This window comes from Lontra canadensis, unplaced genomic scaffold (genome assembly GCF_010015895.1).
Source record: "Lontra canadensis isolate GAN:19392208 unplaced genomic scaffold, GSC_riverotter_1.0 scaffold40, whole genome shotgun sequence".
NCBI classification, from domain to species: Eukaryota; Metazoa; Chordata; class Mammalia; order Carnivora; family Mustelidae; genus Lontra; species Lontra canadensis.
The window spans coordinates 17,651,573-17,669,365 of NW_022631034.1; the positions used below are offsets into that span (position 1 = coordinate 17,651,573).

The following is a 17,793-nucleotide window of genomic DNA, read 5'->3' on the forward strand; positions in this document are numbered from 1 at the left end:
AGACTTAATTATAACGATGTGAATTGAAAGTAACAAATTGTTACTGTGTTTTTGGCATAAACTTTGATTCTGTCCTTGAAAAAGACAAAATATATTTGTAGGAAAGGAAACACAAGTTTTTGTCTTCTGCATTTCTGTGACATAAGGATTTTTTTTCCTTACTTTTGGCCTTTCGGTGAGACCATTGAAAACCTGTTTCCCATCACTTTTTATCACATTTCCACACATCTCTGTTGGTAAAATTATTTGAAATCATGGTAATGCTAAGAAACTCGAATCCTTTTTTAACTAACTCTCTTGGGCTTTAAAACAAAACAAAACAAAACTCAACGCTAGGCTAAGCTATCTTAAAAACAAAACAAAACAAAACAAAAAAAAAAAACAACCCTCTAGGGCAAAAACAAATTAGGAACTCCAGTTTAGCTACCCAGTAAGACGGACATAGGATAGCCTTGCTACTGTTACAGGGGACACAAACATGGAAAAAGAATAGAAAAACCTAGGTAGTTTATAATTAGCCAAAGTGACTGTATGAATTTAAGTTAAAAATATACAGGGCCCTGGTCTAATTATCTAGAAAAAGCCACTTACTGTTTAAGGTTTTAAGTCAACATCACCGAGTTGGCCCCAGAGGCTACTACCTGGCAATCCCATTTCTTTTTAAAAATTATCAAAATCTTTTCTACGCAGTTGAAGCAGCAAGGCCAGGAGGCCCTCTTCCACCTGTAGTAGTGAATCCCAACAGCTTTAGTTCAAAATTAAGTCACTTACCTCCAGACAGGCTGGAACCCCAAAGTGAGCTCTTCTCCTGGGTGGCAGTTTGGTATTGAGAAAAAATAGCTTGAAATCTCAAAAGCACTGTAGTAATGTAAAAGTCTTGTTATCTTTCTTTGCCAACTATGGAGCAATCTGGAGAAATTAACCCTCTCATTTGTTAACCTCAATAACAGGCTTTAACAGATCTGGAGCCCTGGATGGCTCAGATGATTGTTCTAATTAGTTCAGTATGGAGGGATGCAGGGACCTGCAGGATTTTGAGCTCAAGTAATTAAGCCTAAATTAAAAGGAAAAAATAGGTTTTATGCCTTCCATATTGGACATATGGATTCCAGATGTTATGGAAGAAATGTTACTGCTAAGGCTTTTTAGGCCACTTTTTGTAGTTGAGAGGATTGGAGGGCAAAGCCTGAGGCAGAGCTTGGGAAAAGAGGAGAGGAAGGAGGAAGGTCCTATTGCCTGGGAAATCCTCAGGGTGTGTACGTCTGTGTTTATGAACTGAAAACTAGCAAAAGGGTCTTAAGCGTCCCCCCCCCCACCCCCCTGCATGGGAGCCTCAGAGGAGTTATTTCTGAGTTGGCATGCTTATAACTTTGCTTGCTGGCGAGTCCCCTCCTTAGCTGGAAGCGATTGTTTTCTTATTCCATTGCCGTTTCTCTCAGGAATTCTAAATTTAAACTGTTAACGCAAACTCCCCCAGTGTGCCAGAGAAGGTTGCTAGAATTTGGTCCCATGTGGAAACAGAGACAGGTAATTATGCCAGGAATAGAGCTGCACTTTTACCTCAATAATATGCGCCAAATACTCTGTTTCTTCTTTTTCAGAAAATGGTAAACACAGGGAAAGGAACAGGAGTTCCAGACTCTGGGAACCAAAATATTACAGACATACAGGAAATGGCTTTTCAAATCCAGCCTGTAAACCTGTCATTTTGTGGGCTCATCTGTGAACCTAGAAAAGAGAGACAAAGATCACAGAGAAGACATTCCTACATTCAGGCAAGGCTGTACCAGAGGACCTCTGGGGGACTGACTTCCCATGCCCTGGTGCTAGGATTCTAAACTCAAGACATCATTTGAAAGGTTAGAAAAAAGCCAATGAAATCTGAGGCCGAATTTATGACTTCAAGCTATTTCATGTTGCTTTAAAAACTGTAGACTTTGAAAAACATGTGAGAAACTATATTTTTGGAGGGAGAGTAGTATTTTCTCAGACCTCTTGCTTTAAGGTTTTTCACTGAAAAATACTCCAAATATGTGATAAAGAAGGTATTAAATCACTGAAATATGCATTAATCTTCCTACAACACTTCTGTATTGACTATGCTTTCCATAGCACTCAACAAATATGCCTCTGGTTAGTGAACTGGTTTTAAGTTAATTCTCCAAATATTTGTATTGAGTGCCTTCTAGGGATAAGACATCCTTTAAACAAAACACACATGAACTAGTAAATCAACCTATGGGTACATTCGGGCGCTCCTTCTTCCTTGCCAGTGCAGTGAAGGAGTGCCCTGGGTCAGGAGCCAGGCAACCTGCCTTCCCAGCTTTACCACTTGGAGCAAATCAACCTCTCTGCACCTCCCTTTTCTCCCCAGGGTTGGGGGGGGGGGCGGTAGAGGGAGTGGGGGAGTAGCTACCTCATCAAATTAAATGAGTTAATACATGCAAAGCACCAAGAACAATGCCTGGCAGATAGTAATGTAACCAAATCCAAGTTCATCCACCCAGTTCACAGCAAAGACTATCACTGAAGACAAGCGTGCAGCAACGAGAGGGTTTACTCCAGAGGCGGCCAAACGAGGAGATAAAAGGGCAAGCCTCAAATCCACCTCTTGCGGGAGGATCAGGGACATGTAAAGGCATCTGAAGAAAGTCTAGGTAAAAAGTTGCAGCTGCACTTATTAGTCTGCAGCTGTGAGTAGTCCCATTAACCCTTTGGTTACCAGTTTCAGTAAGTACTCAGCAAAACTTGGCTATTTAGTACAGAGCACAGGGGAAAGCAACGGACAGGTGCAGACATGGAGATTGAAGACCAAAGTGCGTAAGAGAGGGGTAAGAGGGAGTTCACAAAGTAGAAAGGCCAGGCCAAGCAAATGGTACAAGTGAACACACAGAACTATCAAACTAGCATATCTGGGGAATTATAAATGATTCATTAGAGCTCGATTAATAAGTGTGTGAGCATGAGTGGAGAGAACCCTTGGATTTAGTAATTAAACCCATGTGGTGGGGAGTGAGGCAGAGGGTAGGTTTTTGGGTTGATGGTGATGCAATTAACCAGGAACAAAATACAGGAGGTGGTATGGGGATTGCCACAGTGTGGGTTTTGCACATTCAGTATGTGTGGGCCTTTAGACTCAAGAAGAGACGTACAACTGGACACACAAATCTGGGGTTTTACGAGAACATTCTGGCAAGCCATACAGTGCAGGGAACCATCAGAATGTTACTGATTGTGGTAGCCGCAAACTCTGCTGAAATCATCAAGAACCAGTGTAGAAAACCAGAAGGCAAAAACATAGGCTACGTTGGCCTTCCAGGGTAGCTGGCAGAGAAGGAGCCGGAGAGGAGAAATAGATAAGAGAACCAGAATAGCGTGGGGCCTTGCAAGAAACCAAGGCAGTAAAAGTTTCACATCAGTTAGGATGTTTTTGATGGAAAATGACAGAAAACTGAACTCAAACTGATTTAAACTGTCAAGATTTATTGGCCCATATAACTGGAGACACAAGCCTCTGGAGGATCACTCCCAAACCAATTGGAAAAATTCAGTTCACCATCAAAATCAGGAGTTCTACTGAGTATCTTTTATGTGCCAGGCATGGTTCTAGTGAATGAACAGGCAGAGGCCCTCCTCTGTGGACTGTACATACAAATGCTCCTTGGTATTTTTTTTTTTTTTGCATTACAATGCAATGCAATGTTTTAAATTGGGAAAACTATGTAAAGGGAAGAGAGAAAGCTTTAGAATATAATGAAAAGTCCAAAACACTTGCTGGGATTTTCTTGTAAGAATGTCTGGAACTTCTGTAGTGAGTGAAATAGGGAAGCAGTTCGGTATGGACACAAAAGGCTAAAACCCGGAATACCACCAATGACACTAAAGTCCGGCTGGGGTTTTAATCAGTTGTTGAGTTCATGCAGATACCTGTAAAAATATTTATATTTTTAAAATAGGTCTAGTTAGGGTTGTGTGTCTAAATGGTGTGGCAATATGTTTTACATGCAGGCCATGTCCAAACCTGCACTAACCCATTTACATTTTAATTACACACACACACACATGCACTGCAAACCATATATATGTAGTTTGCAATTAAAAAAACCCTCACCATATATATATACACACACACATATATACACACATATGTATGTATATATGTGTATATACATATGTAAGTATGTATGTGTATGTGTGTGTGTGTGTGTGTGTGTATATATATATATATATATATATATATGGTTTGCAATAAAAGAAAACCAGGGCCATTACATCCAACTAAGGACTACCAGTTTCTCATACTCCAGTCTCCTCTCCAATGCCTTAGTTCATTACTTACTGCTCTACTGAACTACTGCAACCGGTCTTTCTGAATCAGTCCTTACATGTCCTTTCTCCTTATGGCTACCAACGTGACTTTGCTAAAATAAAGATGGGTCTTCTTTTCCTAATAGTGCTTTGCACCAATAGGTACTCCATAAACTTTACATGGAATGCAATTACAGATTCTAGCCTGAGCTCTGTAGCTAACTCACATATTTGTGGGCATATTGTTTTATCTGGCTGGGCCTGTTTTCCATTTCTCTAATTTGGAAATGATAAAGCCTACCTCATTAGGTTTTTGGAAACTAAAATACTATATGATTGAACTTTGTGAATGCAAAAGCACTACACAGCATTAAGGATCTAGACTAGAAAGTTGCAAGTTTGCAAGTACAGGTAATAGGAGTATTTTAATGGCTAAAAATCAGTGTCAATTTTCTCAGTAATGTTCTTTGATTCTGGATAGAACATTTTTCACAAAACTCCATATGCTATTTATACTTTGAATTTTAAAATATGACCCACAGATGCTTAGTTCTCAAATTTTATCCTTGCACAGAAGAAAGTCATTTACGCCTGATGTGGTCTAACTTCCTTAAAGATGAAGACAGAGTCAAGTATCAAGTGACTTGTCTAAAAGAGAAACAACTTGGATAAAGGTCCCTTTCCCCTTCTGTTTTTTGGTCATATTTTGAAAAGAACCCCCGTGAAATACAAATGGCAGAATCAGACTGCTCCAAAATATTTAGCCTCCTTCTCTTTCCCCTCCTACATTAGAACTATTCAAAGTAGGTGTACATCTCTCAGAAGGGGCATAATGAGCTCACAAGTTCAGCCACTGTATGTCCTAAACTATCAACACCGTTTCCAGAAAAGCAGTATTTATTCCTCCCCGCCATTCCCATTCTGTTACCTTCTAGAAGGGGGGGGGGGGGGCTGAAAGCCATCACTAGAGGCTGATCTAGTTAGCTTTGTTCTATCATAAACTGATTTAAGTTGGAAATTGAACCAATGGGTGATAAAAAGAGGTTAGATTTCCAGACAGTGGCTTGCTGGGTTCTGGTTTTTGGTTTTTGTTTTTTTTTTTAAGTTTTTATTTATTCATATGACAGAGACACAGCAAGGAAACACAAGCAGGGGGAGTAGGAGAGGGAGAAGCATGCTTCCCGCCAAGCAGGGAGCTCAATGTGGGGCTGGATCCTGGGACCATGACCTGAGCTGAAGGCAGATGCTTAAGGACTGAGCCACTCAGGCGCCCCTTGGGTTGTTTTTGTTATTGTATGAGTTTTGCCTTCATGCTAATTTTTAAATCTTGTAATAGTTCAGTAATTTCTTGAAATATCTGCTCCTCTAATACATGTATCCAGACAATAGATTTCTCTAAATTTAGGAATCACAGATTTAAAATTATAATTCCTTTTGTTTAGTCTGGTGTCACTCTGGACTCATGCTTTATCACTCGATGCCACTCCCTAATATGATATTCTAGCCCTCGAAATTATTCATATACAAAGGCTTTAAATAAAAAGTTCCTTGCTTTACCAATTACTTCAATTTTGGGAATCATGTATCTATAAACATAGAGGACAAAGCAGCCATAGGGAGCACCTGCGTGGCTCAATTGTTAAGCATCTGCCTTTGGCTCAGGTCATGATCTCAGGGTCCTGGAATTGGCCCACATTGGGTTCCCTGCTCAGCAGGAAGCCTGCTTCTCCCTCTCCATATGCTGTTCCTCCTGCTTGTGCTCTCTCTCGCTATCTCTGTCAAATAAAGAAATAAAATCCTGGGGGGGGCGGGGAAGCCATAGAATTATTTTTTGCAAGTTTTGAGATGTACTGGAAGCTATCATACTGTTTATATTCCTTCCTCATTCCAAAAAACGCCATGGTAGCACCATCATTTTAATGCCTTTTGCAAATCTTAATCTACTTGATCCATGTTCCCAATTAAACAAATTTTATAGTTTTTCAAATACTGATTTCCAGTACTGAAGAAAAACAACTGGACTGAGGATTTTTTTTTTTTTTTAAACTCAAAGACAAATGTCTTTAATTCTTCTTATACACTAAAGGTGCAGTGTCCTATAATTAACTCTTGGCTCTGAAAGGCATTAAGATGCATGGAATGATTGATACAACGTATAGCATCTCCTTTTTATAGTTCAAAACGCTACAAATAACTGCACTGCCATTATGGACTAAAGAAGTAAAATCAAAGATGATTAACTTCCTTACTACCCCTTGCTGAATTTGACTATTACTATATGAAGCCTTAAAATAGGAGCCATGCACAAAAACAAAACAGAATACAAGATGGTCAGTGAAATCTGAGTCTCAGATAAACAAATTTTTAGTGTAAGTAGGTCCCACATATTGCACATATGAAACATTATTTGTTTATCTAAAATTCAAATTTAATTGGGTGTCCTCTATTTCTATTTGCTACATCTGGCAGTTCTTTGTAGAGAATTCTTACCTTCAGCAAACTATTTACCAGGGAAATTAATGAATAACCATCACCTAAGGTTTACATGATAAAGCGCAGTAACACAATCAAGGAAGATCTCCCTGCTTACCACAGAGAGTACCCAAAGCCATGACAACTGCAGTCCCTCGAAGATCACGAAAGTCTGATTGTTGGGTAGGTGGTTCAGAGTGATGATTCTGGAGTTCAAGTATCCTTAGTTAAATCCCCAAATCACTGCTCACTCACTGTGGAACTGTGGGTAAGTTAATCTCTCTTTATTATAAAATGAAGCCTTTAGGACCTGCTTTACCAGGCTGTTTGAGGATCACTGAAAAAGTATCCACAAAGCACCTGGAACACAGAAGGCACTCCTAGATGGTAATACCTACTATTAAAAACATCATATGGCAAAGAGGGTACTTGCCACAGACAAATATTCAAATGTTAATGTTATGCAATAGTAATACTGAATAAGTAATTTTATTTCCATGATCTATTTACACTATACAAACACTGTTGAAAAGCACCCTACGAGTTCACAGTACATTACAATATATTTAAAAATATATTCCTTTATAAAAGGTTCATAGAACATTGGCATGTCGACATGTGACAAAACTCTCAAAGCATGTCACTAATTCTGTGACAGCAAGAATGCTTCCATGTGTTGTCAATTTCACAATCACAAATCACCACTTGAGTTTTAAATAAAGTTTTAAATAAAAAATGAATTCTACAGTGGAAAGTTCCCACAGCAATACTTATTATTAGTTAATTAACATGTACTTTCATGGAGATGTTGTTTCACAATAATTTAAAACATCAACTTAATCTGCCCAAAAAAACCGTTTCAACAAGTTTCGCAGTCCAGAAATTGTCATTTGTTGTTTTCTACTTTTTCTTCTTTGTTGGCTCTCCTGGTTCTACTTTGCGCTTTTTAGAAGTATGTTCATCTTTTTCATCATCTTTAAACAGGAAAGGAAAAGTTTTAATCAGTAATTAAAAAAAAAAAGTTAAGTATTAAAATTTCATTGACTTCAGAACAAAATCATCATTCTCAGCTTATGTTTCTTCTGGTTTCCTAATAAAAACCAAAAATTAAATTTAGAACTCTGATTTTAAAGTGCAAGTAAAAGTAAGAAATTTTTAAATTGTAGTGTCATGCAGAATTCAGAGTGACCTTTTAGTGCGATATTAAGGTAGTTTTAAAATGAGAGTAACAGACTTGTTCTGGAAAAAAGCTATTCCCATATATTCCACAGTATACACTTTGTGTGTATTTAAATAATCTACATGTTGTAAAAAACAGAACACATTTTTTTTTTTTTTTTACCAAAGAAGACTACCAACCTAAACATGACATTATTTAAGTAGCCATCGGCTGTTCTTTCCCTTCCAATCTGCTTTCTCTCCTGGCAAAACAACTCCCTTTCCTATTTATAACCCTTGTCCTTTTATTTTGAAATTTAAAAAGCACTCACAGGTAGAAGTTTCACCAAAACTGTATTCTCTCTGAACATGTGTGTGGCTTTATGTTTAGAACTCCATATAGACAGACTAACATACAGAAGTTATAAATTTTAAAATACAAATTTATATTAAGCACATCACTGGATTCATTGCACTTTTGGCTTTACCTTCTCAATCAACAGATGCCCAAGTTCAACAACTATCACGTGGTGATCTATAAAATATTCTGATACTGAAAGGGGTCTTCATATTAAAAAAAACTGGGAAGCTGCAGTGCCTGGCTGGCTCAGTAAGTAGCAGAACATGAGCCTCTTGATCTTCGGGTCGTGAATACAAGCCCCATGTTGGGTGTGGAGCTTACTTAATAAAAAAAAAAATTATAATAAAAATACAAAGTTGGGGAAAAGCTGCTTATATCACACCATAACTCCTTATGGAGGAAATACATTTACAGCCTAAGCCTTCAGTTCCCTTCTGCTAACTGTACCATACTCAGAGTATCTCCTTCATTGATGAAGAGAATAATTAGAATCAACAGATGATTCATTCATCTTCATTCATCTTCAAGCACAGTATGGCGATATTTATGTATTTCAGAAAGCACTTATGGGTTTAGATAAGCAGCAAGATAAAATAAAATTCAGATCAACAAATCATCCTAGGAATTTACAGACCAGAGTTTTAATCAACAGTTTATCATGCATACAAAAAAGTAATGTATAAACCGACTGATATGTCACAGAGCTCAAATAAGCCAAGATCATTGTTTTTTAACTGGAGTTTAATTAATGTCATTGCTTGACTTTAAGATTATCTTCACAGTATAAAAACTGAAATTACTTTCTGTTATAAAATCCACTGTTGACATATCATTAAAAAGATGACTGTGGGTGCCTGGGTGGCTAAGTTGGTTAAACATCTGCCTTTGGCTCAAGTCATAATCCTGGGGTCCTGGGATAGAGTCCTGCACTGCGCTCTGAGCAGTGAGCCTGCTTCTCCCTGTCCCTGCTTGCTCTCTCTCTTAAAAAAAAAAAAAAAAACAAAGAGAGAGAGAAAGAGAGAGAGATCGTGAGACATTTCTGCTATTAATCTGCCAATTTTAAATAAATTTACTGAATTAACAAAAAACACAAATTCCTAGGGCTGGAAAAATAATTTCCAACAGGAAATTGAACAGGAGCTAATGCCATCTAGTGACATAACAAGGCATTGCCTTGAAAACCATAGCAGGACAAATGAAACAAAACCACTCTGAAATGTTCATTTATTAAATTATTGAGTTTCTACTCTATGCCATGTATTACAGATGCATTAGTAAAGAAAAAAATTTTTCTATTATGGAATTCATGCCGCCTGAGGTAAATAAGTTAACACTGTTAATATGAACTTTCTAAATTCTTAAAAAAAAGAAAAAGCATTAACTACTTAAGTAGGGATTTCATGGCTAAGTACATGTCAATAATATCTAAGCCTTACTGAGCTGCATTTCACAATTACCAAACAAGAAAAAATAATAATAAGTCTAAAAGAACTTAACTGGCAAAAAAGGCCAAAGTGCAAAAAATGAGTAGGAAAAGTAAAAATAATTTAATAGTCTAGAAATCAGGTAATTTAAGAGTGTGGAATTTTGCTTTTTTTAAAAAAGATTTTATTTAATTGACAGAGAGAGACAGTGAGAGAGGGAACACAAGCAGAGGGAGAAGCAGGCTTCCTGCTGAGCAGGGAGCCTGATATGGGGCTCATCCCAGGACCCCAGGATCATGACCACAGCTGAAGGCAAATGCTTAACGATTGAGCCTCCCAGGTGCCCCAAGAATATGAAATTTCTTAAACAAGATATTTTGTAAGTTAATAAATACAAATAAAAAAATGATCAATTTTATACTGACTTTGTGGGATTCTGAAATGACAAAAATCACTTCTAAAAAGGAAAGTATCTAAAAAAGAAGATAGTTAAAGTCAATAACCAACATTAGAGTCCAAATTAAATATTCTAGGATTATCTTTTAACTTTATGATCCAGCTTTACACTGAGCATTGGGTCCTTCTGTTGTTTGATATTTCTGTACACATTCTGATGGAGGACCATCTTATAATCAAAAGAACAGAAATTACCTAGGAGAATAACATTATTTGCCACATATTTGGAGGCAAGCTGGAAAGAAGAAAATTCTTTCTGGTTGTTTGTCCTGGTAGAGAATCACCATATAGGAACAAAGAGAGAGCACCAGCCTATCTTAATTCGAGTATCAACTCTAGTGGTCTTACTTCCTACAGAACAGCTATTTCTCAAGCATTACCGCTTGCAAAACATCGAGAGAACAAACCCCAGCTTAGAGAGACATCGTTTCCACTTAAGGGCCTGAGTCTGAATTCTAATTTCGCTAATTTTCCTAGCTATGTGAATTTACTTTAATCTGAGATTATTTCCTTGTCTATAAAAGAGTAATAATGAATTATGTACCACTTCTTTACTAGGTCACTAGGGGGAAGTACCTATTTTACAGCTTGGCATTTTCTAGTTTTGTGATCATGGACAAGTCACATGAAGCTCTCTTTTCCATATTTCCTTATCTGGTTTCACCAGGTGAAGGATTAAACACTATTTATGCAAAATTGGTTTTTTATTAGTTACACAATACTATACAGTATGAGGTATTTTGCTTTAAAAGGATGCCATTACTGAATGATATTATGCCTTCATTAGTGACTTCTAATCCACACTGGAAAATCAGTGAAAGAAATGGAAAAGCCAAGTAAAATTAAAACTGAAGAACTCCTACCAGTTAGTTATTTTTTTCTCCTAAAACAAAACTCTGCCTGGCTGTAAAAGGAGCTAAGGGAAGTAGCCCTGGATTCATGAGAACATCAGAAATCTGTTTAACTGGCATGCCCTTCCAATAAAAATGCCTTCCAAATATTAGCTCAATTCAACAATACCCACTGAATAGTCAAAATGTACTAAAAACTGTAAAGGAACTCATGTTCACAAAGACAAACTTATGAACAAATAATCTCATATAAGATGATAGTACAATCAATAGCATTAGCACACACAAGGTTTAGAGGAGCAAATAATTTGAGGGAGGTGCTGACATTTTTTTCTTTGAGTAAGATTTTGAAGGATGAATGTGTTTACCAGCTGAAGAGGGAGGGAAGAACATTCTGGACTAAGGAGCAACATACGCTGAAAGGCATGGAACCATAAAATAGCATGGTCTATTCAGTTTTCAATTTTAAGATCTTAAAGTGGTAAAAAAAAAAAGGCACCATTTAAAATGAAGGTAGAGAGAAAGGCAGGGCCTATCAGAAGGCTTTGACTATGCTCTTGGTGAAGGATTTTAAGCAGGTGAGTTACATAATCAGACATTACTTTTAGAAAAAGTGATCACTAGCTGCAGTGTGAAGGATGGAATTGAGGGGTTGGGTAAAAGTATGTAAGCAGAGATTACTGTGGTTACTTATACTCTAAATATGAAATGAAATTATGATACAAACATGTCAGCTAGGTCATTATCTTCCTATTACTATGTAGTAATACTCAATTAACTTCATTTTGTCACACTAATTTTGGCTTTAAACCACAATTGCTTTAATATAAAATGAAGCCTTCAGCTCTTCGAAGCTACAATCACAAGAAAGAATCCATGAATTAACTGTCTCTGTTTTAAATTATAAATCATATATATGATGGGTTGAGATAGCAAGAGATTTCATTCTAAAGCCTGAATAACTTAAGATCTTTTTCTAAAACACGGTAAATACTACTGGTTGAGCTTTCAGAGACTTCATGTCAAGGCTGAATTTATACAACCTTTCTCAAAACTACGGCAAAAATAATAACCACACGCCATCATTAATTTCTTAAGTCGCTAGATTTAAATTTCACTCATTAAGTATCTCCTTCTTTTTAAATCCATCACAGGGGCCAAAAGGTATTATTCAAGGGAATCTGACTGGCCTTACCTGATTCCACTGTCTCCTCCCCTTCTGGTAGAAGCCTAGCTTTCTTAGCATTCTGTGGGGCATCATCACCATTGTCCTCATATATGTTAGACCACTTTATTGCCATATCCAGCTCTGGAGGGGGAGGTTTCTTCTCAGTAGTGTAGGTCTCCGGAGGTGGTACATAGTTTGACTTCCATACTTTGAATTCTTTTGGAGGCTGTTAAGCAAACACATTAAAAAGCACCGTGACGAACCGAGGTTCCTACAATCGGTATGGGCACATGCACCTCCCTGCCGTTCGCTTATTGTTCAGGATGACTTTTTTTTTTTTTTTAAGGTTCAAAGACACATTTTTTTTTCCATCAAAATCACAATACCGTTAAGTGAAAAGCCAAAGGGTTCCCTATACGAATAAAGCTAATAACTTTTAGTTACCAAAGAAGAATCCAGTCTCAGAGATACTACGCCAAGGCTGACCCCTTCAGGAGGCTGCAGCAGACACTGTCTTGGAGGCAGCACCGCAGGCACTTCGGCGTCAAAGGGAAGGGGTCTCGGGGAGAAGCTGCAGCGGGGGGGGGGCGGGGGAGTCACCACCGTTAGTCCTCGCAGCGCGGGGTCGGGGCACCGAGCGCGGAGGTTTGGGTCTCCTCACAAGGGGGCGGGGCTGCGGGCCAGTCTGACACCCACCAGGCTGGGGAAGGGGGCCCGGGCTTCCCAGGGCTGGAGATGGGAGAGGTGGTGCGGCAACCCGCAGGAGGTGATTGCGTGTGGGGGGAACGAAGTGCCGGTCCCCAGGAGAGGGCTCAGGAGGAAGGGGGCGGAGGCCGGGGCCACGGTCGGGAAACCGGGTCGGGAACCTCACCTCCTCAGGCGCCTTGACGACGTGCCTCTCCCAGTCTATCTGTTTGTTGAGCGGATTGTAGAGAAAGGCCGGGCGAGTCACGCTCCGAAACAATTCGTCGGGTCCTGGCAGCCGCTTCTCTGCCTTGTTCCCACAGCCGCCCGCCGGCTTCGCAGGATCTGGGGTCCTGCGATTCGTTTCCTCCGGCTCGCTGTTATCCTCCTCGCCCGAGGAACCTGAGCTGCTGCTGCCGTAAGCCGCGAAATAGCTCAAAGGGTCCTTCTCCTCGGCCGCCATGACGGCTGCGCGCGACGACCGTGGGCTCCGCCGGAAGCCGGAAGCTGCTTCAGGGCCCACCCCACGGTTGGCTCCGCCCCAAGTCTTGCGGTAGAGCGCAGACCCTGCGCCACCTGACGGCAGTGCCGGGCTGCTGCCGCTGGAGTCGGGACTGAGGCTGGAGGCGGGAAGCGCCCTTGGCCCAGAAGGGCTGCTTTATGCTCCTTCCTGAGGATCCCTGAGACGAGACAAGTCCTGAACCAGTGGTCCCAAACAAACTTTCAACATTCAGTAAGAATTTATTAAAGGCATACACGAGATAAGAATTTGTTTTTCACGGCCGCCTCACCTTAACCATTGCCCAGACACCAGGATTTCTTCCTGATCTCACTGCATCTCCTCTTCAAATTGAAAATTACTCTCAGTATGGTTGTTTCCCGCAGTCACCGTGGAAGACCTCTATGGGTGGTGCACTTATCAAGTTACAGACTAAATCCTCTCCTGCTTGACCTCACTCCAGTGGGGTCTGAATAGCTGTCTTTGATGAAATTCTTCTTGGATTGCATCTCACCACTCAGTGAGTCTTCCACACTCTCTGGCTTCTCATTGTCAGCTTCTTTCCATTCTTGCTTTGCCCTGTATGGCCCTTAAACGCCGGTGTTTCCCAATTTATTGTACCATCTTTCAGAATACTTAGATTTTGTAGAGGGCATTACAACGTTGCAGGCCAAACCATTTCTTTCCATGGCATTCACCATCTTATGCTTGTGACTCTCAAATCTGGGTTTCCAACCCCAAGCTCTCCACCCAACCTCTGGACCAGACCTCCATTTGGCTCTTAAACTTTTCAGGCCTCAGATCCTGCTGGGGCCTCAAACACCCATATACTAGATCAGTAGCTTGTCCTTTCTTGTTTCTGTGTGTGTTCCCTCTCTTAGAAAATGATATAACCTAGTCACCAAGAAAACTAGAAATCTTTTACTCCTCCTGGTGATCTAAGAGGGAACGACACCTAAATGAAAGTGAAAAAGTCGTTTGTAGGGTGCCTCAGTTGGTGTCTACCTTTGGATCAGATGATGATACTGGGGTCCTGGGATTGAGCCCTGTGCCATTGAGCTCCCTGCTCAGTGGGGAGTCTGTTTCTCCCTCTCCCTCTGCTGCTCCCCCGTTTGTGCCCTCTCTCTCAAATAAATAAATAAAATCTTTAAAAAACTGGCCCCCTGTTGAATCTATCTGAGGTTGGGGTACACCGTTTGAGTCATGAGTCCCTGTTATCAAAGCCACCAACAGCCCCCATGTGACTAAGTCCAGGGCCTGCTTCTTACTTCACCTCTTAACAAGATAGGCCTTCTTCTTGAAACACTTTTTTCTCTTGCTTTTTACCAATCATACGCTTTAGTTCTCTTCCTATTTCACAGGGCTCTTTTCCGTTTCCTCTCTTGCCTTCTGTCTCGCCTCTAGTTGTGAGAGCACCTCAGGCTCGGTCCTGGAACAGCCTTTCTTTTCTATGAACCCTCTGTTTAAAGGTAAATTCATCAAGTCTCATGGTTTAAAATACCATTTTATGCTAATAACTCCCACATTTATATAACCAGTCCAGAAGCATTCCCTGAACACCAAAATCCTCGTACCCAATTTCCAACTTCAGTGTCTAACAAGCACTGCAACGTTAACATATTTGTAGTAGATTTTCTACGAAGATGGCAGTCAACAATTCCTGCCATGTCAGTGCTGTATGCCGCTCCTTCCATCATGGGGTATATTTCCTCTCCCTTTGGATCTGGGCTAGCCTTGTGCCTTGCACTGATTACTAGGATTCCTCCATTGTCTCCCCCCCCCCCCGCCACCCCCGGGAAGCCCTGAGCCACCATGTAAAGAGAGGTCCAGCTACTCTGCTGGAGATACTGTGAATAAGGAACCCCAGTCAGCTGCCAGCTGGTGTATCCATCCCAGGTAAGGCACTAGATTTGTGAGTGAACTTATACAATCCCAGCTGAGCCTTTATAAGAATTCAGAATGAACCCAGGATAGACCATCATAAGAACTATGAAGCCAAGTCTAGCCCAATTTGCAGAATCAAGAACAAATAAATGGTCATTATTTTAAACCACTAAGTTTTAGTGTTTTAAAAGATTAGTGTTCTAAAGTGTTTTAAGTTTAGGTATGTTATGCAGCAATAGACACCTGAAAAACATGTCCAAACTGAACTCTTCATTTCCTACCCTCAATACTCTCCACCTCCCATAATCTGTCCCATCTCTTTAATTTACAGCATTACCATTATTTTTGAGTAATCTCTGCACCAAACGTGGCGCTTGAACTCATGACCCTGAGATCAAGAGTCACATGCTCTATGGACTAAGTCAGCCAGGCACCCCAAATTGCAGCATTATTAATCCAGGTGCTCAGGTCACAAGTCAGCAAATGTTATCATTTCAAATTTAAAATATAGTCCAAGTCCAAACACTTATTACCAATTCTACCTCAACTACATTACTTTTTCCTTTCCTGCTAATTTTCTTAACATTTAATAATCTTTAAATTGGTTTAGATTCATGCATTACATTTAGTGGCTGTGTCTATCTCTTTTAACCTTTAATGGTTTCTGTTTTTAAATTTCATAACCTTGATATCTAGACTATAGTTATTTTGTAGAAGATGCCTCTATTTGTCCTAGTGATAAATTCAGGTTACAAATCTTTATTAAGAATATCATAAAAGGGGGCACGTGGGTGGTTCAGTCAGTTAGGTGGCTGCCTTGGGCTCAGGTCATGATCCCAGGGTCCTGGGATAGAGTCCCACATCCTGCATCAAGCTCCTTGCTCAGCAGAGAGCCTGCTTCTCTCTCTCTGTCTCTGCCTGCTGCTCAGCCTACTTGTGCTCTGTCAAATAAAAAAGAAAAAAAAAAAGAATATCATGAAAGTGGTGTTGTGTTCTTCTCATTGCATTCTATCAGGAGGCATGTGGTTTCATTTGCTTTGGTACTAATGATTTTTAACTTTTTAAAAAAGATTTTATTTTTAGGTAATCTCTGCACCCAAGGTGGGGCTCAAACTCAAACCCCAAGATCAAGAGTCACATGTTCTACCAGCTGGGCCAGTCAGGCAGCCCTGATTTTTTGTTTAAGGTAGTATCTGGCAGGGTTTTCTACTATCAAGTTGCTTTTTTCCTGCTTTGTAATTAGTAAGTGTTTTGTAGGGAGATATTTGAGACTGTGTCAATATCCCATTCTTCATCACATTATTTGTCCATTTACATTAGCATTAACTCATGGGTTCTTATTTTATCCAATGATTTATGATCTATTATTAGTAGTATTTATTTTGATGTCGAAATTATTCCTCACTTGGCCTGTGGGAGCCCCTTTAAGCTGGTTTCTGTGCCTTTTGGACATGTCTCAGTTCAACTGTCACCTGCTCTGAGAGGAGTTCCCTGATGATGCTATCTAAACTCTTTCCCAAGTTATGTTTTAACTCACACATGCCCTATTTTATATCCATGGTAACTAGAATTACCCAGGTTCCCCTACTTATATTTTACCTCCCCCAACTACAATGTGAATTCTTGGAGAGCACAGGTTTTGTTTTATTACTCTGTCTCCAGCACCTAGAAAATAGGTACTCAATGAATAATTACTGAATTAATGAGTGAAAAGAATACATTATCTCCACTCTTAACTTTCGGTTATTTAAGAAATACTAAGAAGAACATGAAGTTGTGGAAAGAACATTCACTGTGGAGCCAAACATCCTGGATTTTTATTCTAAACAGTTGTGTGATGTTGAGTCATTCACTGTATTCTGAGTTTTTTTGAGCTCTGCTCTCAGACAGCCTTCATAAGATTATACTTAACAACTATAGACAGATTTGCTTCTTGGTTTGTCTTTCTCCCCAAAGTCCAAAGTGTGTACATTTATCCACTGACACAAGATAAGACCAGAGCCTAGAACTTTCTGCTCCCTTTTATATTGCTTTAAATGACAGTACCTGTAAGACTGAATTCTACTGGTGCCTGGGTGGCTCAGTTGATTAAGCGACTGCCTTCAGCTCAGGTCATGATCCTGGAGTCCCAGGATCGAGTCCCCTGCTCAGCGGGGAGCCTGCTTCTCCCTCTGTCCGTCCCCCCATCATGCAGTCTCTCAAATAAATAAATAAAATCTTAAAAAAAAAAAAAAAAAGCTTCTACCTTATACCATACACAGAAATCACTTTATAATGAATTATATGGCCAATTGTGAAATTAAAACAACTAAGACTCCAGGAAAAAACATAGGAGAATATCATTATGACATTGGACAAGCAAAGATTTCTAAAACAGGAGCTAGAAATCACTAACCACAAAAGAAAAGATTGAGAAATTAGATTACTTAATTATTTAATTGAAATAAAAAGACTGGGGTGCCTGCGTGGCTCAGTCTTTTAAGCGTCTGCCTTTGGTTCAGGTCATGATCTCAGGGTCCTGGAATAGA

The 17,793-nt window shown here is 39.7% G+C and overlaps 1 protein-coding gene across 1 annotated transcript; it reads right to left on the reverse strand.

Annotated features, from left to right (window-relative positions):
- Positions 1 to 7,250: 7,250 nt before the first annotated feature.
- CUNH1orf52 (chromosome unknown C1orf52 homolog) lies at positions 7,251 to 13,381 on the reverse strand. Its single transcript, XM_032870280.1, has 3 exons — positions 13,070 to 13,381; positions 12,226 to 12,424; positions 7,251 to 7,754 (listed from the first exon to the last, which is right to left on the reverse strand). The coding sequence occupies exons 1-3, from the start codon at positions 13,343 to 13,345 to the stop codon at positions 7,681 to 7,683; spliced, it is 549 nt and encodes a 182-aa protein (XP_032726171.1). The 5' UTR covers positions 13,346 to 13,381; the 3' UTR covers positions 7,251 to 7,680.
- Between the last annotated feature and the right edge of the window lie 4,412 nt (positions 13,382 to 17,793).